Genomic DNA, 26,355 nt, shown 5'->3' on the forward strand with positions numbered 1-26,355 from the left:
AGGTAACAAGTTGGATAAGAAATGTACTCACTGCCTTACGCATGAAAGTGTGACCTCTCTGTACATCACTTTGACAATCAATAAACAAATAAAAAAAAAGAAGTATGGCTGTGTTTGTTGGTCATTGGTGGCCCATGCCTACAATCCCCTAGCTACACAGAGGGCTGAGATCTGAAGGATTTCAGTTCACAACTGATCCGAGAAGGAAAGTTTAAGTGACTCTATCTCCAATATGACCAGCAAAAAGCCAGGCTGGAGGTATAGCCCAAGTGGTAGAATGCTGACTGTGAGTGAGAACACTAAATGAGAGTGCAAGGCCCTGAGTTCAAGCCAGGGTGCCAGCACCCATGCACACACACAGACGAATCTTAAAGAGCAAAATGGCAATAAGGTAAAAAGTTCTACCGACCCCAGTATGATTATACCCAGTCACTGTGACTCTTAGGGGAAGGAACAGAAGTGACCGCTTCACTTGTGTGTGTGTGTGTGTGTGTGTGTGTGTGTGTGCGTGTGTGTGGTACTGGGGTTTGAAGTCAGGGCTTCACACTTGCTAGGCAGGTGCTCCCCCTCTTAAGCCATACCCTCAGCCCTTCTACTTATATTTTTCAAGATAGTCTTTTTGTTTGCTTGTTTGTCCAGGCTGACCTACTTACACCTCCTGCATAGCTGAGATTAAAGATTCAGACCACCACACCTGGCTTATTTCTTGAGATGCATTCTTGCTAACACGCTGCCCGGGCTGGCCTTGAACTGCCGTCATCTTGATTCCCATCTCCGGAGTAGCTGCGATTATAGGAGTGAGCCGCTATTCTTGGGCATCATTTGATTCTTTTCATGGCCACTCAAGAAAGCAGGGAGTAATCCTTTCTCGTGTTGTCTGGTATCATACACTGGGTAATACCATGGTTTTTATAAGATGACTGGCAATCTGCCTTTATGAAAGGTACTACTTAACTCAGTACACAAAAGGACTTTGTAAGGGCAGAACATGTATTTTGTGCTCAGGACCTAGTCAAAATACTACAGATCAATAGTACTTAAAAGAATTCACATTTCAGAAGTGAAAGCCATGCCAAAGGGTAGCTACTAGTTCACAGACTAAAATTTGCTTTTATTAGTTCTTGTAATAGGGAGAGGCAGGTGGAAAGGAACATAGAAGTCAACAAGAGAAATAGGAAGATGAATGGGAAAAGATACTCTTTTTGTTAATTCTTTATATCTTTAGGGAAAAAAAACCCCTTCCTTCCAGTGAAAATCCTATATGAGTCTAATTAAGCATTTTTGGCTGCAGGATGGAGCTATAATTAAGATTTGCCATATATGGCTTACTAACTTGCAGCTGTAAGCGGAATGTTTTAACATATCATCATATTAGCATTAGTTTGACAAAATGTAGTAATCATTTCCTTTTGTAGACTAAAAGGCATCAAGAACATGCATATTTTAATTCGTATGTTCGCCGATCCAGACATAATTATTAGAGGTTACCGGGTGTGTAAAGGCACTGCAACTCTTTTTTTTATTCTCATTTTTAAGGTAATTGAATGCTTTGCTTATTTTGAATAAATGTAACTTGGCACAAATGGTCTAAAACGAGAGGCGGAAACAGCAGGGAAGATGAAAAAAGAATATGGGACAAATCCTTAAGCCCTGTGGAACATGAAAATTTAGCTTTTCTTTTTTTTTTTGTGTGCTAGTAGTGGTACTTGAACTTAGAGCCTTGAGCGCTTGTTTAACTTTCCCACTCAAGGACGGCACTCTGCCTCTGGAGCCACTGGAGTTCTACGTTTAGCTTTGTGCTGGTTCACCGAAGAGTCTCACACTCTTTCCTGCCTGGTGTGCTTTTCAACCCGGACCCTCAGGTCTCAGCTGCCTGAGAAGCTAGCATTACAGAGATGAGCCCCTGGTGCCCAGCAAAACTGGACAATTTTAAAGATAAAGATAAAAGTAGTCTCAGAATGATCTAACTGTGTGGGTCCACTTGACACTGGCTTCCATCCAAGTAGGTAGATTCATTCACTTGGGACAGCATCCCTTGGAACTTGGAATCCTATTGCCACTCGACTATCCTTCCATGTTTTGTCATCACCATCACTTTCCCCAAGCGGATACCGGTGACAGCAGTCACCTTTGTATAATTTAAAATATTTCACTAATATGTAGGGCATAAGATAGCGCTAAGAGTCCAAGAGGTCTGGGATGTTGCTTCCACGTGAGGCTGCGGACTAAACTAAGTGTTCCTCCTACACTCGGGCACGTCCCCCAGAGCCTGAGTTCTCTCTAGAGGTAGCCGGTTGAGCTGTGGGGGAAAGGCAAAAAAAAAAAAAAAAAAAAAAAAAAAAAACAACAACTCGGGATCTACTGGGCTTGGGTGACAGAAAGGATCTTCGTCTTGTTCAATTCTGATCTAAGATTTGATTGCTTCCCAATGGAGAGTTTCCCTGGCTTTTAAATGGGTAGCAGCCTATTTGTTGTGGCTTGTAGCTGTAGAATTAAAAAGAACTGAAAGAAAGTGGCCTAGAAAGAAATGGAAGGGGAATCAGCTAGCTGAAGCATAAGCCCCCGTGAGCACTCCAACTTAGCTTCTCTCCTGTACTTAACACTGATTTTGCAATTCCCAAAAGATTCAAATAGTGGTGCCTTTTAAAGGCGGAGATGAAAAAGCCTATCAGGCTGAAAAGCCAACCAATGAAAAAAAAAACCCCACTAAATTCAAAAGAAAAGACTAGCATGGATACCCTAAAATGTAACACATCTTGAAGACGCAGACGGGAAGACCTGCGTGTTCTTCCGTCTTCATCACGGATCTCCCCTCTCCGCCCCGTCTGCCTTCTTCCGCTCTCCAGTTCTGGATGTTGTGGCTTTGGCAGCATCCTTACCGAAAGGATTAGCAGCAGGTAGTCCCCAACTCACATTTCCCACAGCAAGAAAGGGAGGGACTGGAAGTACACCGAGTGGCTCATATCTGTAATCCTAGCTCATCAGGAGACTGAGCCGGCCCACGCAGCAAAGCGCACGTTCACCAGCAAAAAGCCTGAAGGGGAGGTGACTCACGGGGTACAACTCCAGCCTGTGTTAAAAAAGAGGTGAGGGACAGCGCCCAGGCCTTGAGTTCAGGTACCGCTCCTGGCACACAGAGAGAGAGAGAGAGAGACAGAGACAGAGACAGAGACAGAGAGACAGACAGAGAGAGAGGAAAAGAGAAGAAAAGGAAAGGAATTCCATGCCATTTTCTTGTAGGATAATAATGGGGGCCTGGCCTCCTATCACTACCAATTTCTTTCTGATTACGATCTATTATCCTTTGCAATTTCAAACTACATTAGGTCTTCTTAGCCAATGTATGAAAAATACACTGCTTCTGACTAAAGACTTTCTGAAAGTTTTAGGGTAGGAGTTGGAATGGAGAGTTCAGTAAAGGGCCTAACAGTAACTAGTTGAGGTTTTATGAATCAATGTATATCGAGCAACTACTATTATTCCACGAAAGTGGTCAGACAATATGCTAACAACAATGTGTTAATATGCTTATTGTTTCAATAAAACTTAACCAACCCAGGCTGGATTGGGCCCCCAAGGTCTGCAATTCTGTGAACTGCTACTTTAGGGTCATAAGTAATAAGTTATCACGATCTGCTTGATACCAGGACAAAATGAATTTACACAATAAGTTATGTTGATCTATCTTAAACTGCACCATTATCTTTAGACATAGCATCCATATTTTCAAAGTAAGAACAATAAATGGATGTTTAGCATTATGTTTCAAGAATCACACTTCCTAAGAAGGTGACAGTTTAAAACCCTACAAATAATACTCATATATATGATATAATTGGTTATTTTATTGGATGTTTCATATCTTTTACTACAAACAAATAAGGTCAGCATGGTAGTTCTTTTTAAGAAGGGGAAAGTCGGGCTGGGAATGTGGCTTAGCGGTAGACTTTTTGCCTAGCATGCATGAAGCCCTGGGTTCGATTCCCCAGCACCACATATATGGAAAAAGCCAGAGGTGGCGCTGTGGCTCAAGTGGCAGAGTGCTAGCCTTGAGCAAAAGGAAAGGAAGCCAGGGACAGTGCTCAGGCCCTGAGTCCAAGCCCCAGGACTGGCAAAAAAGAAAAAAAAAAAAAGAAGGGGAAAGTCGAGCTGGAAGTAACGTGCCCATAGACTAGTGACACCAGAAATCCAAGCCCAGATGTGCATCCAAAGTCGTATCACACCAGGCCAGCATGAAAGCTGAAACCAATTACACAGGCACGAGAAGAATATATATTAATTCTCTGCCCTCTGTTCTTGGCACAGAGCTCCTAAAACCTATAACATTTTCTGAGGAAGGATTTCTAAAGGAAAAGAGAAGCATCTTTGTTATTCATAATACGCCATTTAAATTTGTTATTCATAATAATCCCTTTCAATCATTCTTGAGTTTATGCTGAGGAAGTGTTAGAGAATGCTAGAGGAACAATCAGACACTTAGAGGGATAAAACTTCTTGCCCTGCCCTCTGACCCCTGACCTCTAGGGATGGGAGGATGGTAGAGAGGAGTTAATTACCAGTTGGCATTCGACTTAGTCATACTTACGCAATGAAACCTCAATGAAAACCCCAATTCTTACAAAATGTAACCAAGAGTAATCTGATGTTAACCAATCAGTCGTCTGCTGGTCTGTTTCTCTAATCATACCTTATAAGGAAAGTAAGCTTATTATTCTAGTAATTCTACTTATTCTAGCTACTTATTGTAGTTACTCAGGAGGCTGAGATCTGAGATTACGGTCCAAAGTCAGCCCAGGCAGGAAAAGGAAAGTCTATGAGAATCTCTTTTGTTGTTATTGTTATGTAAAAACCTTCCTTTTGTGTTGAAAAAGTTTTAAATTTATTTATTGTTATTGTAAAGGTGATATATAGATGGGTTACAATTGTATAAGTCAGATAATGAGTAATTTCTCTTTGAGCTATGGTACCCCTACCCTGGACCTCTCTCCCAGTTTTTCCCCTCCTGGGCCCCCCCCCCATATAGTTCATTTTCAACATAGTGTCTAGTGAGGATCACTGTTGCTTTTATTCACCCTTTGTCCCACCATTTCTATGCCCTTCCCTTGCCTTCCCAAAGACAGATAATAAACAAGGCCAGCATAGGTAGCTCACGCCTGTAATCCTAACTACTCAGGAGACTGATCTGAGCCAGCCAGGGCAGAAAAATCCTCTTGAGAATCTTAGCTTCAATTAACTACTCAAGCACTGGAAGTGGCCCTGCAGCTCAAGTGGTAAAGAGCTAGCCTTGAGCACAAAGAGGCTCAGAGACAGTGCCCAGGCCCTGAGTTCAAGCCCAGACTGACAAAAGAAAAAAACAAAAAGGAAATGAAAGCAGAAGTAGCAACAGAGAGGAAGAAAAACCTCTCTGTTTCATACGGTCAGATGAGCACAGCTATTGTGCCTAGGTGATCCTCTCCATTAGACGCTCCAGCGAACCACACAAAAGCTGAAAATGGAGCTGTAGTCCCAACGGTAGAGCATTAGCTTTGAGCAAAAAAGCTCAGGGACAGCACTCAGGCCCAGAACCAACACACGAGGAGGAAAGGAATTTTCTCTTTGTTCATCATCATCATTATTATTATTGCCTTTCTCTGTCTATAAACCAATCTCTTTCACCCAGGCTTTGGAACAATTATGCTATTTTATGGAAGGAAATATTGCCTAATTATAGAATTAAAAATAAAACCAATTAAGATCTTTAAAGTGTTAATTTTTTTTTATCAGTCTGTAGTTTACAGCCTATAGCTTTCAGAACTGTCTGGGGAAATGATATAACATGCTATATAGAACAATGGACGTGTCCTAGTCTCTGGAATCTGTGAATGGTACAACAGACTCTGTAGATGTGGTCATGTTCCTGACCCTCAGGTAGAAACACTGTACTGCATTATCGGCATGGCCCAATGGAAGTCCAAGGGTGTTTCTAAGAGAAGGCAGGGATGTCGGCGCCTGGGAGAGAGGTCTGAAGGTGCTACGTTGGGGTCCTTGAAGATACCACGAGCTGAGGAACGCACACAGCTTGCAGAACCTAGAAACAACAAGGAAACAAACGCTTCCTAACGGTAGCCAGAAGTAACTCGGTCTGATTCACTCATTTTAGAGTTTTGGACTTCCACAAACTCACAAACTTAGTGGCTTGAAAATGTGCACTATTTTAAGTCACTAAGTTCGTGGTAATTTCTCAGAGCCAGCAATAAGAATCTAAAGTAAATCCACGATGGTAACTCTACTATGGCTCGAAAACTCAAAACACAAGCCAACTCAGAAAGAGTCATTTGCTGTTCAAGGTGGTAAAGTAATATATATTTACATGAAGAAAATACACAGAGAATAGTGTACTGATATGATAAAAACACATTTCTTACTACTGGAAAAAAGTGTTTTTCTCCCCTGCCTGTGTCTGGTTCCACCTACAAATCTAACATTTCTAGAAGCCAACAATCTGGACAAATTTGCTTGTGAGAAACACTTCCACTCTCCTACGGGTCTCAACCTCTTATAATGAGAACTGGGAAGAAGGTCAATAAAATCAACCAACTGTGAAAATAAAGCCCACAGGATCGAGTAACACACCGAGAGTGGGAATAACGCATAGTTATATGGAGGAGTGATCACATGAGATTAGATCTTTAGGTAACATTTCACGTGAACCACAGAACACCCCGTTAATCTGCTTCATTATAGGGTTCACAAAGCTAAGCTTGATCAGAATATTCTTAATTAGGTTCAATAGGGGTGAGGATCAATTCCATTCGCAAGTTATTTCCTATTGAGTATTTCTTTGTAGGTAATTATGACACTTATATTTAGTTTTTTCAAAAAATATAATCAGTTTCTGCTTGGAAACTTAAATTCAGAATGAGTCCAAGTCTTTCCTACTACTACTACTACTTTTTTTTGGGGGGGGGGTGTAAACTACTAATGTAAATAAAAGTGGCTTATTCCCTTTGACGTTATTCATTGGGTTTCAAGGGCACAGAGGGTATTCACACATACACGTAGCTCTGTCACCTGGCCATTGAACCACTCCAAAATTGGGTAAATAGCTGGGTGGCAGTGGCTTGCTTATACCCGCAACCCTATGCTGGAGGCTGAGACCTGAGGATCCCAGTTGGAAGCCAGCCTGGACAGGAAAGTCTGTGAGACTCTTGTCTTCAATTAATTACCAGAAAGCAGGGAGTGGAGCAGTGGCTTAAGTGGTAAAGTGCCAGCCTTCGGAGACAAAGTTAAGGCAAAGTGCCCCGGGGGGCTTGAGTTCAAACCCCAGCATGGGCACAACAACAACAACGAAGTTGGATAAACAAATCCCTGAGCCTTAAAGGAAGACTCCTCCCTTTGGGGGGGGGGCAGTAGAGTGAGAATTGGACTTGAGGGAATATTCTAGGCTGGAGACGTGGAAGTAAACAAAGAGCATCCTCGCTTTCTTGCGAAGCTCAGAAAACATTCCTACCAGGAGATCTGAGTTACGTGGCCCGCGCCCTGGCCGGGCGTCGCTCGGTGTATTTTGAACACCATTGTGTCGGCAAGTCAGCGGTCACGCGTGCCCTCCATAAATGTCAACATAAAATACAGGGCAGCGTTCCGCAAGCCATGGCCAACGGCTCAGCAGCCTGACATCTGAGCCATGCACAAGGCGGCTGGGACCGTGCCTGCCTGCAAGACGGAGTCTATCCTGGATACAGTTGATACCTATGCCATCTATGTGTGTGTATTGCAATTCTTCTGGTAACCATGGACCCAGAATATTTTCTTGTTCTTTTCGTCAGAAAAGGTTACGCATATACTCTAGAAGAAATCAGGGAGTGATGTTAAGATGCACACTGTAAGTTCCAGGTTTAAAGAGAAGATGTTTTGTATTTTTTTTATCTGCATCGGGTACCCGTGGCGCATGCCTGTAATTCTAGTTGCTTAGGAGGCTGAGATCTGAGGACTGCAGTTGGGAGGCAGCCTGGGTAGAAAGGTAACTGACGCCTTCATCTCCAATTAACCATCGAAATGGTGGAGGTGGAGCTGTGGCTCAAGCGGCAGAGCGCTGCGTTTTTGAGTGAGACCAAGTGAGACTACGAGGCCCCGAGTTCAGTCCCCAGTACGCGCACACAGACACGGAAAGCCGGACGAGGGGATTTCCCTTTGACATGTCCAGATCTGCATTCGATCGACCTTGACGAGACCCTCCCCGTCCCCCCTTCCCCTCCCTTCCTTTCCCCCTTCTAGAGCCATTTCTAAACTAGCTTCAGGATTCCATTTTCCCACACGCGCACAAGACATTTTGACCTCAGCTGGCCCCCCCCTCAGGAATACCCCAGCCCCCCGACGGCGCTGCATCAACCAGCTTAGTTACACCAAACCACGGGTCGTTTGCACACGTGCGTGTCGCCCACAGTGAGAAGTGGGCACTTTTCAGCTTAGAATGTGGAAGTGGTTTGGTCTGCCATTTTCAAGTTGAATCTCCACGCCGTAGCGCTCATGAGAGAGCAAAGCACCGAGGGATGGAGCCTACAAGCAGCACCCCAGAAGCAGCCAGGCGCGGCCCGGGTTGGGCCCCCCACTGCGATGGGAAGTCGTGCCCCCCAGCGGCTGGCCAGGCGCCCCCCCGCCCCCCGCGGAGCTTACAGCCGGGGAGAAAGCACAAGACACTGCCTCTGTGACTCAGTTTCCCCTTCCACTCACCACGGATGTCATTCGCACAACTGGATGCAGCAGAGGAAGCCGTCTGGAGATATCTGGAGCCTCTCACGTGAGATAAGAGCGTTTGCCTTTGAGTGGAGGGGGAGCGGCTACATAAAGTAGAAAGGGGGAGGGGAGGGAGGCGGACCAAGCGGGTGATGTCTGTAGTCCCGGCCACCGAGGAAACGGGAGACGGGGAGCATCGCGGGGCGTGGGCCTTGAACTCCGGGCCCGGGCGCTGCCCCGAAGCTCCTTTTGCTCAAGGCTCGCACGCTGCCACTCGGGCCACTGCGCCACTGGTGTCGCCGTCTGTGATTCACCGGAGGGAAGAGGCTCATGGACTTCCAACGATGAGCCTCACATCTCAGGCATCCACCACAGGTGCCGGGTATTGTGTGTTTATGTTTAGGACTATGGTTCCACATTTCTGCGTCATGTCTTCTTTTTCCCCAACAGCTATCTTCAAGGCAGGTTTTTCAGCTACAGTAGCGGCTGTCCCGAGGACCGGGCCTGGCACACGGCACGCGAGCCCGCCTCATCTCAGACGGAGAAGCTCGTGAGACGCACGGCTTTAACCAAGCGCGGACGCGGACGCCCAAACCCCAACTCTCACCCAGCTCAGCGGACGTGGAGACGCGCCCGTCAGTCCCGGGTGTGTTCAATCACCGTGTGATCTTCTGTTTCCCTGCCCTTTAGTTTGTGAAAAATCCACCTCTTCCCCAAAGCAAAGGAGAGCCCCCAAAAGCAAGATGAGAAAATTCATGTGATTAACTTAAGTGATGAGGCGACACTGTGTAGAAAAAGATGTTTGGGTTGTGGTAAGAAAGACAGAATGACGGGCAAATGACCAGTCAACTTCTGCATACACGGCCCGCGTCAGTAAAGGTCATTCATCTACCTTGCAGGCATCATCTTTAACTCATCTCTCACCAAGGACGTTTAAGAGGGGCGTCACCTCCTCTTGTACTTCGTTGTGTCACCGTAAGGAAAATCAGTGCCTATGAAATCTGGGGGTCCTGGGCTTCGTTTAATGGATGGGAGGTGGTAGATCTCGACAGAAATAGTAACTCGAACCCTGAGTCAGCGTGGAATGGATTGCATGTTTGCCCATGATTCACTTTTGTCTTCATTTGTGCTAAGGAGGGGTAAACTCGCTTTTATGTTCTCAAGGACAACAGAAGCCGCCACGGGGGGGGGGGAGCTGCGGCCCGGGTCCTCTCGCTTTGAAGAACGGGTCCAGGAAGGTCCGCGCGCCGGCGTGGGGGGAACGAAGCCGCTGAGGAGCTCGGCCGCCTCGGCTGCTCTGGGTCTGCGCTCGTCCCCGTCGCTACCAGAGCGGCGGTGGCCTGGACGTCGTTTAGTTCCTTCTGGGCACCAGAACCCACGGCGGGGAGGAGGGGACAGCCTTCCACACGAAGCCTTTCTTCTTCAGAATCGGGCGCAGCCGGGCGCCCGTGGCTCACGCCCGGGAGAGCCTGGCCGCTCGCGGGCTGAGATCCGACCAGTGAGGCGGAGAGGGCCGCCAGTGTCACCTGTCACTCGGGAGCCGGGGCCACGGTGTGGGGAGGGCCATGCTTCTGGAACAGCGTGGCCGCGGCTGCTGCGGAAGCACGGGGCGACAGGCCGGCCCCAAATTCTGCCCCGAGCCCACGCGGGAAGAGCACGCTCCTCCGAGCCCACGGCTGTGAGAAGCCGTCAGAGGCCGGGGCGGGTCGGTGGGGTCCCCGCCTGCCTGGCCGTCGTCGCTAGCTGGCTTCTCAGCGGGAGTCAGGTGAGACGGTCTTCCATCGCGTTGACCTTGGCGGGGTCACTCAGGGTCGCTGCGCCTCGGGTTTCCCGGGGCCCCGTGCCCCCTCCCGCCCCATCTGCTGGAGAACCGGCGAGTGGAAGCCAGCGAAAACCCAAAAGGAAGACGGGCTGAAAGGCTTCTCAGGACCCCAAACAAAAGTTTATTGTCTTAATTACATACCTATGACGTAGCGGAGAAAATTTACAACTATCCACAGCCTCCAGTTCCTTCCTTCTTACCCGCGCCCTTTCCGGAAACAAAGACTACGCCGGCTGAAACATGTTCAATTTCTGCAGGGGTCTCCATTCATACTGCAGTCCACGTAACGCCGTCACAAAGGGGCCCGATCAGTGCTCCTAAAGAGGATGCTTTACTCATTTTTAAATCTTCAAACTGACTCATTTGTGCCTGGCATTGGTGGCTCAGGCCCTATAACCTCGGTATGCGGGAGGCTGAGGTCTGAGGATTGTGGTTTGGAGAGCCAGCCCTGGAAGGAAAGTCTGCGAGACTCTGATCTCCAATTAACTACCATAGAAGAGAGAAGAAAGAAAGCCAGAAGAGGAGCTGTGGCTCAAGTAGAGTCCTACTTTTGATCAAAAGAAGCTCAGGGACAGTGCCCGGGCCTTGAGTTCAAGCCCTAGGTACCACCCCCCCGACATACACATTAAAACTTATTTATTTGTAAGTAATATAAATTTCTAATCATGTGACATGATTTTGCCCAACCTTAGTAACGTAACAGGGTATTTGTAACAGAGTGGGCTGAGGCTTAATAGTAGATTAAGTGTATATACATATTCTCTCAGGTTTATACCTTACTAAGGATTTACTGAAATGTAACAACAACAAAAATTAAGTATCTCCCCAGGTGCCAGTGGCTCAGGCCTGTCATCCTAGCTGCTCAGGAGGCTGAGATCTGAGGATGGCAGTTTGAAGCCAGCCCGGGCAAGAAAGTCTGTGAGACTCTCATCTCCTATTAACTACCAGAAAACTAGAAGTGGCGCTGTGGCTCAAGGGGTAGGGCACTTGTCCTTGAGCTGAAGAGCTCAGGCCCAGAGTTCAGGCCCCACCACCACCACCACCACCAAAAAACAGTTAACTATCTCTCTTTATGAAGAACAGTGTCCAATACATTGTAGGAAGTACTTGAGTGTTTGGAGAATAAGTTAGAAAGGCAAAAGCAGGTCCAGAAGACTAGAGCTGGGCTCAGGCTCACAGCCAAGCCTCGAGCAGACAGATCACAGCCCCCCAAAAGCCACAGTCCTAGGAATATGCTCCCGATGCGGAGAAGCCGCATGTCTAGTGACATGTCGACTACATCACCCCTCTGTTCTTGTTTCTTCCTCTGTAAGGTGAAGGTAATAAGCTGTTTCTAGGGGCTGCTTTAAAAACTAGGAAATAAGATAACAGATGTAAAGAGTTTGGTGGAAGGCAGCATGCCAACACAAATATTAATTCTCTAAAAAAAAAAAAATCACAAAGTGTTCATAGTTTACAGTGTAAGAAACAATTGTATCTAGGCCTTGTGGCCAGGGCCAGGTTTCATGTGCTCAGAACGGGTCAGGTATAGAAACATTAAAGGGGCCAGTCATCCCAGAAACACTGTTTTATGCCTAGAATTGTGTAAGTGGCAGAAAGGAAGACGAATCAAAGCAGTAATTCATTAGGGTGTGCTGGCACAACTGTCACCAAGGAGAGGAAACTGTTTAAATAAGACAAATGGCATTCATTAAGGACATATGTATTGCCAACAGATTACAGCATGCTTAAAACAAACTTCATTTGAGGCCCTCCTGAGGCGTACAGGAAGTTAATACTTAATGCCGTAAATCTTTTATTTTGCTCAGCCTACACAGTAGACCTAGAGCTTAACAGTACAGGTTCTCCAAGTAATAGAACAGACTCTTTAGATATCTAGCCTACTCCCCATGTTACATCTGGGGAAATCAAGGTCTACAGAAGGGGAACGTCACACCTACCATCAGAACAGACAGAATCACATCGAGTACTTGGTCTCATTTCCTTATTCCTTTACTGAATCTTAGTTTTCTCCAGGTTCCACATTAGCAAAAGGGCATCTGTCCCAATTGTGAAATCTTGTGAGGCTCAGGAGGTAGCGGAAGATGTCTAAAGGATTGGACCAATGGTGCAAAGAATAGAGGATGCGAACACAAATTCAGATGAAAGACAGATCATCTAGAGAGTTCCAAGAGAAGCTTTAGTATAACTGAGCCTTCATTTTTCATCTGTTTAAGCGAATCTGGTGCATTTTGAAGATTAAAAAAAAAAAGAAAGCGCCATTTTTTCTTCATCACTAGGAAAATAGGTCAATGAAAAGAACAGTGATACGAAAACTCTTTCCCAACTCACAGCATGATTGTGAAGATTCTTAGGTTTTTGGAAGTTTCACCTCCCTGAAAAGACTGGCCCTCCGAAAGCAGCGTGTAAGCACCCCCTCAATATCCGTGTGACGTCACTAAGCGCCCCCTCAATATCCGTGTGACGTCACTCACCCCACAACCCTGTCTTACCGCGCTCACCAGCGCTTGGCCCTGGGTTCCACTCAGGAAGAAACCAGAGACGAGCTAGCACTTGGACGAGAAGGGCACCGTCTTCTGGAATCTTTACGTTAGTAACGTTTAAACACCCTGAGGGAAAAAGAGGAAAAAAGATGCCCCCGACTCTCCTGCCCCAAAAGAAAACTCAGTGTCGTGCGATGAAATTATAGAAAGGGCAGTGAGGAAATCAGCTGGATAGGCTTTTCTAATAAAGGTACAGGATTGTTCTCATAGGACAACTCATCCAGCGCCGTGACCTGTTCTTCTACAAAACCCAGCCTTGGCTTCTGACTGCAAATCAACTAGCGTGTCTAGACTTAGTAGACTATGATGTCCCTTGGATGCTTCCGAGGCTGGCTTGTTCTGAGCATTTTGATTCTTCTCTTTCATGTTAATTATGGCACTGAACATCTGTTGATATTGTAAAACACATCAAAGGAAAGAGGCCGAATAAAGTCATAAAAGTGTCCCCTTACCTCCCATGATTTTGGACTGGCAGTTGATAAACTCTGGCTTCCTGTCGGTGAGGTACCGCTGGCACGTGTGGTGGAGGATCTGGAAGAAGGTGCATTTTTCCGAGGCCGTGCTGGCCACCCACTGGTCAAAAGCATTTTCAAACAACAAATCAAACTCCGCGGAGTCCTAGAAAAGATAATGCAACCACTACTGGGCTCATTTCACTACAAAAGCCGAATGAAACAAAACCGGAACCCAGGGCTCAGTCTGTCAAAATGCATGAAGGGGAAAATAAGGTTGTGGAATGAACCATAAAGTTCATCTTTACTAGGACCCAAGAGAAGAGCGAGCCCACATTTCTCTATCACGCAAGATGTAAATCTTCCAGGATTTATAGCTGAACCTGCAAAGCCAGTACACAGAAGCCAAAAGAGCCTAACTAAACATTGAGTTGTATCAGAATCTGACAGTGTGTTATTATTCCAATTGCTTGGAAGAAGGTATTAATCTTGTTCCTGAAGTTTTTTTTTTTTTGGCCAGACCTGGGGCTTGGACTCAGGGCCTGAGCAGTGTCCCTGGCTTCTTTTTGCTCAAGGCTATATCACTCTGCCATTTGAGCCACGGTGCCACTTCTGGCCATTTTCTGTATACGTGGTGCTGAGGAATCGAACCCAGGGCTTCATGTTTATGAGGCAAGCACTTTACCACTAGGCCATATTCCCAGCCTGTTCCTAAAGTTTTGTAGGAAAATATATTTTTAAAAAATTTAGTACATGGTAACAATTTATCTATTCTTCATTAATGAGGTGTTTGGCCCTGTGAGTCTCTGTGTCTATATGTAAAGGGGTTGAGTATGTGAATGGATAGCTAGATCTTAAAATACTTCATTAACTTCAAAGGAATCTTAGCACATATTTCGCTTGATTTCTGGTACTGAATGTTGGTAGATGATCTTTGTCACTGGCGGCATTAGGAGCTGACACTTCGATGAATGGTGATAATGTTATGATTACCATTTGTTATTTGCTGATAAAAATGACTGCGTCTGCATTTCCTCCATCGGTGTTCCCGTAGATTCTTCCCTTAAACACACTAAAAGGTCTTGCGGTTTCCCACAGGAAAGGAATAGGCACCAGAAATGAAGAAATACCTTGCTAAGAATGATGAAAACCCCACCACCACTGGAACAGGGAGCTCAGGTCTGGCCAGCGCCATCACTGGCCACGTGACAAGTTGTACTCATCTTGTCCTGATGGGCGAGCCTGGATTCCCACAGGAAGGGAAGCCCCATCCCCAGGTAATGGGCAAGGGACAGGGCGGGCACATGGCCTATAGGTTACTGAACCTGTCTGTCAAGTGCTTGGAACTGGGGGCTTCTTGTGACCCAGCCCCTTGACATGACTATATTTAGGGGCAGGCCAGCTCAGGCGCCATTACACCGTGCCACAGGACTCCATGTTCGTGTCCTGTGTCCTGTCTCCTGGCTCATCTCTGGTCCCCATGGCGTCCCAAGTCAGCTCTCCATCGGAGCTGAATTGGTTGGTTGGTAGGGTTCTTGTTCTTCCCTCCCTCTCTGGCCTGTTTCCTGATTGTACGTGCGGGCTGCAGGAGTCACTTAGACATCTTCCGGAAGTAAGTCTCTGTGCCGCTGTCCTGTTTTGTGTGATATGTTTTTCTGAAATCTGGGACTGGTGCATCTGGAACTTCCCCAATCAATTCATCTTTTCGCTTGAGACAGTGTCTGAGTGGTGGACTCTTGGAGGGACCGGGACTCCCCTCCCTCGAACCCCGCGACACCACTACCAAGGTTGACGTGTCCTCTGGAGAAGAGCATTCCTCTGCTCAGCGCTGGGAAATCCACTCACCCGGTTAGGGTCGATGCCGTTCACCTGGCGAAGCTGCTCAAGCGTCCACTGCGATCTCCGCACGAAGGAAGGGGAGCCCGCAAACTGCTTGACCTTTGTGATCGACGCCTGCGTGGGCTTCTTGTTCGTCACTGCCAAGAAAAGACCGTTTGCATGAGCGGATTTGCAGGTCAGTTTATCTTCTCATTCTACATGTCTACCGTGAATACGCAGAGGGAGGGAAGGGGAGGGGGAGAAAAGGAGGGAGGGAGAAGATGAATGACTGTGTGTCTCCGACAGAAATAGCATTTCTATCTCCCCTTTGAAAGGGGGAGTACTGAAAAGCTCTTAACAATAGCTCTTATGCAAGCAAACTGAAAACAACCTAAGTGAGTATCACCAAGCTCTGGTGATAAGCTAAAAGAGGTTAGAAGAGCACAATTACAGCTTGCCGGGGTGGGGGGGGTGGGGGGGTGGATAAAGGCCAGCAGGGATCTGCAAGGGTTTACTAGGAAGGCCAGTTCTTCAGGGACATGAAGGTTGCTAGCTTTCTGGGGGCTGCCATGCGTATTCCTAATTTTATACTCCGGGGCAAGCGTCTGAGACTTCAATGCTAAGAATCCTTCAGTCACCACGTACGTACACACATGTGTTCACAAGTATGAGGGCAGCTTGGCTTTCTAAGACCATCCCGCTTGTTCTAGCTTGCATCTGATTATGACTGCACCTGACGCCCTGGTGTTCACACCCCAGGACGAGTTCCACGGCCTGAGGCCTCCCCTCCCGTGGACAGAACAGACAGACGATCACCACAGTACGTAACAATAATGATTATTAGTGGCATCTGAGCGCGCACTCAGGGCCTTACCTTTGCTAGACAGGTTCTCTTATTACTTTTGAGGCAGGGCCTCACTTTCTGCCGAACGCACTTCGGGGTGTGATCGACCCCGTTCACACTGGCCCTCAGAGGTAGGCTAACGGGTGTGCAACGTCTTATCTAGCTCTGTCTGGTCTGCGTCCTCACAGTCGGCCTTCCCGATTGTGCAGCTAGGGTTACCGGTAGGAGCCACCTTTTAGCTCCTGGCTTAAAAGAATTGTGGAGGGATAAGGCACACAGAGCAGGTGATAAGCAGCCCGGAAGGTTCCAGAATCCCATAGCCCATGGCAGTTTTGGCATGGGAGAGGGTGGGGGGAGGTATGCTGTGGACCAGCCAGAATTTAACAGTTGAAACAAACCTTTAACTAAAGCTTCAGTTTATGGCCGATTATCTCAGTTATATTTGGCTAGAAGCCTCTGAAACATTCCACACCAATTACATTCACTTTTGGGGTCAAAGAGCCATCATTCCCTCATTACCCACGATCCTACGGAATCTGATCATCTCCTAACACCAACGGCACCAGGCCTGTGATCTGCCACTGAGAACGGCCATGCGCCAGAATAAACTCAGGCAATAGTACTCATGCGCCCAGAGTGCTGTCCACCCCTCCCTCCCTCCCTCCCTCCCTCCCTCTCTCTCTCTCTCTCTGTCCTATGACACAAATACTAGACCTCAGAGGCCTCTCTGAGAGTTGTGTGCTGTTAGGTTTGAATATTAAAAGAAACAACACACCTGGAATATCTGCAAGGCTAAAATGTGCTTAAAAGATTAAAGAATGCTTTTCAATAACAGGAAAGCATGGGTTCCTGTATTAGGCCCCCCCCCAGGATTTCCTCCCCTGCTTATGTAAATCTCAGGACATTTCAGTATCCTGGGAAACTTGCAGGCTTTCCTTCTACCTCCAGTTGGAGTTCTTACAAACACCTATTTTGATTTCTTGTCCGTTTGTTTCCAAGCAGCGTAGGGTAGGACACTGCAAAAGCTCAAACACAATGTCGGCTCGCTGCGTATTCCTGGCACGTTTGACATTCTCGGTGTAGAAAGGCCACGTTCCGCTGGAAGCTGGTCACCACGGTGAGGTTAGCAGGAACCCCACCCACAATGACAAGCTTCCCCAGGGAACGCCTCGCCGTGGAACGCGCAGGAAGCCCCCGTTTGTACCGCAGATGGCCATCCCGCCATCCATTCCCGCCTGCCCGCCCCAACCCCCATTTTCTGCTGTCCCAGCTCTTGGCATCTGGCTAGTTTCCTTGGGCATCCAGCCCGGTGTGGTTTAATTTTTGTTTACTGTTATCATCGCCAACATCCTAGTTTCCATTTTGAAGCAGGTGCCTTAAAATTATATTATTATATACACATTATATAGAGTTAAATAAAAACCTTCCCTTTCTGAAAGCAGAACACTCGCACTCACCAGCCTTTTCGAATCCCACGCTTGAAGAAACCACGGGCTCAAGCTTTTCCTTATTTGGCATCTTAGAGTCTCTACAGCTGATAAATAATAGAGTCACTCAAATTCCAGATGTCTAGCGAAAAACAGTAATTTATCTTCTCCTTTCAAAGGAGCAGTGACGGAAGGTACTTCTGGAAACGGCAGCTTGGTCAGGAACCTCCAGATTATAGAGTCCCAAGTTCACTATTTTTAATAACTTTAAGAGCTATTTACCCCACGGGGGCACCTGTGTTATGCTCTCGCTAACGGTGAGGGACAGGCAGCTGGCCAGGCGTTTCCACGTGTGTGGGCAGTAATTCCAGAGCACTGGCACCAATCCCTCCCCCGGGGTTCACCTGGGGCAGCGCATCGGGGCCACCCGGGAGTGGCTAAGGCACGCTCCCTGCGCCCGGAGACTAGACGCCTTCTGGGACGCCTTCAAGACCCAAGCAGAGCTGGTCCATCTGGCGGCCGGTCCATCCGTCATCCCGCCTAGGAACTTCCACAGCGTTCTGCAGAAGCCCCTGGGGTCAGCTTGTCCATCTGAGTTTAAACGTGGGTGTGTGGGTGGGTGGGAGGGGAGACCCGCGCCATTCCAACGCACTCAGAATAAAATGCAAGCCGCGGAATCTGCAAGACTCCGGAGGGTGTGCTCCTCAGTGCCTCTCTGCGGTCATGTCATTCCACTTTTCATGTCTCCACCAACCCCCAGCCTCAGAATAGCAACGTCTTCCTCCTCAAGGCCCCTGCGCACGCAGAGAGTTGCCTTCGTGGAAACGCCCTCTCCCCTCAGGTTGTGTAGTTCACTTCCAACAGAGACTCCAGTGAGTACCACTGCTGAGTTAGTTCACACCTTTGTCCCACCATTCCTGTGCTGCTGCTTCTCTGAGAAGGAGGGAAGGGGTGACACCGTTCAAAAAGAAATGTACTTCTGCAACTGCAACCCCTCCGCACATCACCTTTACAAGAAAAACGAAAACAATAACAACAAGCAATGTCCTCTTCTTGTTTTCCATAGTTGCCTCTTGTTTACTCACTATTCAGATTTCAGCTTACAGGTCAGCCCCACGGAAAGATACTTTTGTAATCACTTTATCCAAGTCGTTCCCAGGCCTAATTCTTTCACTCAACAATGTTCATTTCAAAACCAGGTTCATGCCGGGCACGGAGCCCACGCCTGTAATTCCACCTACTTGGAAGGCGGAGGTAGGAAGATAATGGCTCAAGGGCAGCTCAGAGAAGAGGTTAGTGAGCTCCCTCTCCAAAACAAGACAAATATGGTAGCTCATCCTGGAATCCTAGCTACTCAGGAAGCAGAAGGAGGATCACGCCCAACAGGAGCAAAAATATGAGACTATTTCTGAACAACAAATTACAAGCAAAAGGTCTAGAAATATGGCTCAGATGGCAGAAACTTGCCAGCAAACAGGAAGATTAGACTTCAATCTCAGGACCAAAATCAAACCAAGCCAAACCCCAACAAACACAAACAAAAGTGGTCCAAGTTTGGATGAAATATTAATGTTTGCTTCTCTGAGACATCTATGAATATTGGTGTATAAACCACCATCTAAATCTACTACTTCCTATGTTTGTGATACCCTATAAGCTGATATAATAATTAAAAAAATAGGACATATTTAAAAAATGTCTTTGATGTAGTTCTAGTTTTCTCTTTTAATATTGATAACATCTCTGTTATTATCCCAAAATAAATTAAAGATACGAGATCCACAATTTGCTTTTAATTGTAGAAAGGCATAGAGGAGGTAGAGGGAAAGAAAGGAAAAGGGGGAGGTGGTAAAGAGGGAGAAGGAGAAGGGGGAGGGGGAGGAGGAGGGGAGGTATGATGACCGGGATGATGATGATAAGGATGAACTGTCTAGGAAATTGCAAAATTGAGCCCTTGCTTTGAGATTGAAACATTTTCTTACTGGAAAAATAGGGTTATTCTGAGAGAATCACAGTGGAAGGATTGAACCCCAAGAAGTTACAGAAATTCCAGGAGGATAAGAGGACAGGAATTTGGGGTCAAAGCCTCTTACAGGGTGAATCTAGACGTTAAGAGTAATAACAATATGATATACTTGCATAAGGGGAACGGTTGAGAAAGAGAATGAGTTATAAAACCAGAATTCATGTTAGTTATCGTCACTTAACATTTAATACGGAAAGAGTGCTCATGTGATTTACCAGAGAACAACAGCGCGGCCCAAGCCAAGGAAGTAAACGCAAGGGCATGAAACCCAGAACGGCCTCAAGGAGGAGAGGACGTTCAGGGCCAATCACTCGAACACGCAATGAAGAAAGCCCCTCTGTTCTTGCCTCCTCAATACTGCAACAAGATGTGAACACCATCTTTAACCTGTTGTTAGGAGAGATGTATACAGCATTAAAAAAAAAAGAGGTCAAAGAATCTGCTGCCTCAAGAATACATTAAATTTCTCCGATAAGAAGCTCAAAGGATGCAAAGAACAACGTGAGACAGAGAACGTGAACGTCACCCTGAAGTGTAGGACACGCGGCACGCTTCTCAGGAAAATGCCGTACTTGGTAGCCTTTCCATGCATACGTTGCTTAGGAGAGCCGGAAATGCATCCGTGGACTTTTTAGCTATCTTTTACACAGGAAGGGGGAGGGCACCTGGGACTCTGGAGATGGGAATCGCTCACCACTGAGGGAAGACACCTTGGTGCTCTGCTCTCATCCTGGGACACACGCAAAGCCTACAGTTAATGAAATGACCCGACGAAGATGCTGTGTGTGTGTGTGTGTGTGTGTGTGTGTGTGTGTGTGTGTGTATCTCTTTGAGAAGGATGGAGGGAGGGGAACCTTGAAGTAGGCGGTCTACTCAGTAGACCAGAGATTCAACATATAACATCACCAGGATTTGGGGAAAATCAAAGCTATTATTACTTAGCAAGCACAAGCTGTCAAATAGAATTACAACTCCCAGTCAAGCAGAGACAGATATATCGGCTACTTCACCACTATCACTCAGTACTTTCAATCATGTATTTTAAATGAGGACATACATCACTGACATTCTATAAAAAGCAAATGATGTCACTCAGAAGCAGTTTCCTTCAAGTTTTTTTCCTGTGTTAAACTGAGAGAGAAAATCCAGACAAAACATTCTAGCTAAAACCAAGGTCAAGTGCATTAGTAAAAACTACCTAGGCCTATCACCCTCGCTACTCGGGGGGCTGAGATCTGAGAACTGGGGACCAAAGCCAGCCTGGAAGGAAAAGTCTGAGGAATCTCATCTACAATTAAACACAAAGGCTGGAAGTGGAGCTGTGGCTCAAGTCCTAAAGCACCAGCCTTGAGCAAAAGAGCTCAAGGACAGAGCTCAGGCTCCAAGTGCTTAGCCCTAATACCAGGACACACACACACACACACACACACACACACACACACACACACTCCTGAGAATTAAAGCTATGTAAATTTAACTTGATAAGCTCCAGGTAAGGTATACTGAAAATCAACATGCATATACGACCCAGCAATTCCATTATACATACATATACATGACATATTATATATTACATATATTACGTATTATATATGTGATACATACTCCATAGGAATGCTATACTTTCTTTCAGCATTATTATATATGAAAGAGTTTTGGCACTAACTCTTTGCAGAATCTACAGGCTCCAAGAATTTGTATTAATGGTATGCACTGATTAGTGCACTGATATTTCACCCAATAGGTCCTTCCTTCCTTCCTTCCTTCCTTCCTTCCTTCCTTCCTCCCTCCCTCCCTCCCTCCCTCCCTCCCTCCCTCCCTCCCTCCCTTCCTTCCTTCCTTCCTGCCTTCCTGCCTTCCTTCCTCTCTTCCCTTCTCTTCCCTTCCCTTTCCTTCTTTCCTTCCTTCCTCCCTTCTACCTTCCTTTCTCTCTCTCTCTCTCTCTCTCTTTCTCTCTCTCTTTTATACAGGGCCATTTAAGGAAAAGGGTAGAAGGGAGAACAGGAAAACACACTGACTCCCAAATTTTTCCTGTGGTGACAGCTGCCTCTGTCACAGAGCGAGCTGGCATGTCGACATCGCCATGACTTTTGCTGCACATTCCAAGGTGCAACACGTTGTTACGCATGTCATTAGTACGTACGTAACAGCCACGGCATCACTTTTGAAATAAATGATGCCACTTGTGTTAAATGACTTCTTCCTAAGAAAAATCCCTGGGTATTTTTTCCAAGCCACAGTCTGATGCAGAGTCAGAAGGAAAAAGAGTGAAGGCCCTGACCTCCGGGGCAGGCTGGGTGGTCCTTGGCTCCGATTTCTCTAGTCAGTCCCCACATCAATTGCCATCTAGTTGGAGGGCACCCTGTCTTAAGGGGACGAGGCACAACTGCCTGTTCCCTTGCTCTTGTCAGAAGTGCTCGTGAGGCCGGGGCTCTTCTACTTGCTAGTCTCCTGGGAGCTTCCCCCTTTCTCGGGGGTTCAGCCTAGACTTTTCCGGTGAGGCCCATCGGAGGAGGCCCGCACAGTCTCTACACTGTGACGAGGGCAGAGGCTGTGTGCTCGGGTGACGTCCCAAGGTGGCCCGTGGACCTGGTTCCCATGGGGGTCAGGGACATTGCTAAGAACGTCCGAAGCCTTGGGGGACCTCCAGGATGGGGTGAGTTCCTCAGTTTTACCGTACGCCGCTGTGTATCAAGAGTGCTATGGGTAGGTATGGGTTGTGTCAGGGAGGAAACAAATGTATTAAAGCATCAGGTGTGCTGCTAACTGGACCACGAACACTTTGCACAGTCCTGACTTAGTATCCAGCTTTCGATTGGTTTAAATATTTCTGTGGCATTGAGGCTCGAACGCAAGGCCTGGCACTGTCCCTTTGCTCTTTCACTCAAGGCTGGCACTACTGATCGATCCACAGCTCTACTTCTGGAATTTTACTGGTTAAGTGGAGATGGGAATTTCACAGAGTTGTCTGCCTGAGTTGCCTTTGAATCCCGGTGATCAGATCCTTTGTATATATTGCAGGGTAACCTACAATATTAGTTTATTATTATTAGTGTGTGCACGCATGCGTGCACACGCACCTTTCCTGGAGCTTGGAATAATCAGTACCGAAGCACCGTCCCCGAGATTTTCTGCTCAAGGTTAGCTCTCTACCACTTCAGTCACAGCTCCACTTCCAGCTTTTTCCTTTTAAGTAGTTTATTGGCGATAAGAGTGTCATAGATTCCCTGTCCCAGCTGTCTTCGAACCACAATCCTCGGGTCTCAGCCTTCGGAGTAGCCAGGATTCCAGGCGCGAGGTACCAGGGTCAGGCTGCACTATTAGTTTTAAAGCAGGCTTTAGAGAGAGCAGATGTGTAAGTCTATGGATCAATAAAACATTACAAACTGTAGCTTCCACGGGCTTCTTCGGAAGCAATGATTCGCATTCTTTCAGTGTAGAAGTGAAAATTCTGTTCAGCCTATTTGAATGATGACAACCAATCTGACATAATTAAAGTCCACTTAACCGATTTTACATTATGGTTTGCCCTTCCGCCCATGTAATCAAGATAATCCAGAAGCGGAGAGCTGAGATATCTCAAGAGGCTCACTCTCTTCCACGTCTCACCTTCTGAATTTCATTATGTAGGTATTTCTTCTAACATCTCGTATTCCCATAAAAGTTAATTCACAGTTCATGCCCAAAGTTAAAAAGCCTCATCGACAACAAACTCCTTTCAACATCTGATTATGGTCACTTGCATTTTCATATTTTCTCACCCTTGAAAGTTGTTATTTTAATGGTGTCCATGTGTTTTCTTTTTTTTTTTTCTGGCATTAAGACCTTCCCAGTCGCTTCAGCCTCCTACCAATTCACCTTCCACCCATCGCCACCGATTCACCTTCCACCCATCGCCACCGATTCACCTTCCACCCATCGCCACCGATTCACCTTCCACCCATCGCCACCGATTCACCTTCCACCCATCGCCACCGATTCACCTTCCACCCATCGCCACCGATTCACCTTCCACCCATCGCCACCGATTCACCTTCCACCCGTCGCCACCACCGGCCCGTCCTCGCTCACCCTGAGCTCCACGCTCCCCTTCCAGACACAGGGGCAGTGACAACGCGTCACACGAATGCCAGACACGGCGCACATTCATGTTCAGCACCAGATCAGCCTAGATTCCAACTTAAGCACACTGATATTTCTAAAGACTCTGATGCCACATGCGTACGGTCATCTATCTGATATCGACCATGAAGTTTTACAGGTCCATTCTTTGGCCACATTCTCAAAGCCTCGTGTGTGTGTGTGTGTGTGTGTGTGTGTGTGTGTGTGTGTGTGTGTGTGGTACAGGGGCTTGAATGTTGACCTTGGTGCTCTCACTCGGCTCTTCCCACTCACTCAAATGGTATTCTACCATTTCAACCACGCCTCAACTTCAAGCTTTTTTGCTAGATCACTGGAGATAAGAATATCTTGGCTTTGTCTGCCGGGGCTGGCTTTGATTCTCGGATCTCAGCTTCCTCATAGCTAGGCAGAAGCTATCAGTGTCCAGCAGGAGTAGAGGCAGACTTCAAGTGATCTTATGGACTTATTTTTTTCTTTACGAGCCATGCCAACACATTGTAACTCGCTGTGTTCCTTGGTCACTGTTTTCGCAGAGCAGGAAGGTCTACTTTGAACTCCTTGAGGGAGGGGAGTCGTGTCTTGTCCTCTCTATGCCGTCTTACACTGCAAAGAAGGGCTTTTCCTTGCATTCCTTAGTCTAGCTCCTACTCCCCTGCCAAGCCCGGGGAATCAGCCGGCAGCATTCTGGAATCCAGCAAGCATCAGTAGTTGAGTTTCTACTGAATGGCTGCTCGGGTATTGGGGGCCAGGCAGCTGGAAGTAGGAGGAGGCAAGACGCTGCGCAGAGTCTGTCTGAGAGTGGACTGGTGGTCTGAGCAACTTCCATGGTGAAGATGACTAGGGGCTGTCGATCCTGTTCTGTAGAGCTGAGTGGCGGGGAATGCGCCGGATGGCATTGCCGGCGGGCTGCAAGGTCGCCCACGCTCTCCACTCAGCAACCAGGTGAATATCGACTCCCTGTGGAAGCAAAGGTGCCCTTTCCCCAGAGCCTGCCCTCTGTGCTGGGCTGCTGCCGCCCTGACAAAGCCCGCCACCGACGGGGTCTAGAGGGCTCGCGGGAAGAACGACGGATCAGTGTTCTTGAACGTTAGGATCCCGAACTCACGCTCATATCTGCCCTTAAGAAAAGCTGCAGTTCGCTCAAATACCACTGCGGAGGACCGTGGATCAAAACTCACCTCACTCACCAGGGAAGGGACTTCCAAGAAACTGCCACCATGGGACGGGTGGGGCGACATAGGCCTCAATGTTTTATTTATTTGTTTGTTCGCTGTATCGAGATTTGAACTCAGGTCCTGGATCTTGCCTAGCAAGGACCCTACCATTTGAGCCACACCTCCAGTCCTCCTGCCCGTCTTTACCAATCTTGAGTGCATTCTCCTGGTTCCATTAAGGGCTTTCATCTTTCCGATTCCCTACACATGTATAGATTTGTACCATTTTCCCCCACGAGAGAGATGACTAGGTGAGTCATTTCTTGATTAGCTTTAGGTGAACCTTTGGATACCTTAGTGGTGAGGGGTACCAGGACTTGGGTTAAAAAGGGAGATTATCCAGAAACTATCAGTATGAAGTAGGGGAAGTGAGAGATACCAAGATTCCCACAAAATTCTTCAAATTTCAGTGTATAAGCAAAGCAGATTCCTGTGCACTCTCTAGCATGGATGGGAAGTCTGAAGCCCAAATGACTCTGAGAAGATGCACTCATAAGTGAAGCGCAAAATAAAAAAAAATAATGAAAGAATGATGACAAACACAATTGGGCCTGGCTATACAAACCTATGTTGGCCAGTCAAGAATGATTAGTGTAGTAATAGGCCACTGTTACCTGTGTCTTTTTTTTTTCTTTTAGTTTTTATATATGTTTATAATCTATATCAAATTTACACATATGAGTGAAATCATGTGCTATTTGTGCCCCTGAGTCCACGTGTCTTTTACGGGTCCCTGTCCCAGCCGTTGGGAGTTCATACCTGCACTCAGTGATAACAAACAATGCTAGGCACGCACTTGCTGGAGTTCAAAGGCCCTTGAACTCCAGAACCCAACAGCACTGGCAAAACTGTGAGGACTCCAAGCAGCCTTAGAGGAAATGACTAACACGGGGGAGGCAAAGGGCACTGGAGCTTGATACCGTTACGAGGGCAGAACTGACTGCCTCTCCCAGGCGCATCCTCCGTGAAGGTGGCCGGGGGGAGACGCCATTGCTTGCCCCAGACACGGGGAAAGCCAGCCTCCCTTGAGAAGAAGCCAAGGCCTCCAGGACCTCACGACAAGAGAGATGTTTGTGCAAAGGGCCTTGGCGTGAGTCCCTAATGCTGCTGCAGATTATCTCCGTGTCACAAGTAGAGGATGCGATTATGGTGGGACATCCCCTCTGAAGATCTGGTAATTCAAGTGTACATTATTGAGCCGATTTCTAGAAGAACAAACGGTCGACTTTAAGCAATGCAGCACAAGTGGGTTGTGGAAACCGTCCCCGGGGATTCGATGCTCGGCTGATGTCCAGCTACCCCCGCCTCACGTCCTACCCCACGCTCCTCTGACTGACTCCATGCGAGTCGTACCAGGTTCCGCCCGGGCCACCCG

At 47.2% G+C, this 26,355-nt stretch overlaps 1 protein-coding gene across 1 annotated transcript in view; it reads right to left on the minus strand.

The window, feature by feature from the left end:
* Stxbp6 (syntaxin binding protein 6) overlaps positions 1–26,355 on the minus strand; it is a 176,812-nt gene that overhangs the window by 18,963 nt on the left and 131,494 nt on the right. The window contains exons 3-4 of the mRNA XM_048362947.1: positions 15,375–15,505; positions 13,530–13,695 (exon numbers count right to left, since the gene is read on the minus strand). Coding sequence (XP_048218904.1) covers positions 13,530–13,695; positions 15,375–15,505 — 297 coding nt within the window. The remainder of the gene's footprint in view (positions 1–13,529; positions 13,696–15,374; positions 15,506–26,355) is intronic.

The sequence above is a fragment of the Perognathus longimembris genome, chromosome 14 (assembly GCF_023159225.1).
Source record: "Perognathus longimembris pacificus isolate PPM17 chromosome 14, ASM2315922v1, whole genome shotgun sequence".
NCBI lineage: Eukaryota > Metazoa > Chordata > Mammalia > Rodentia > Heteromyidae > Perognathus > Perognathus longimembris.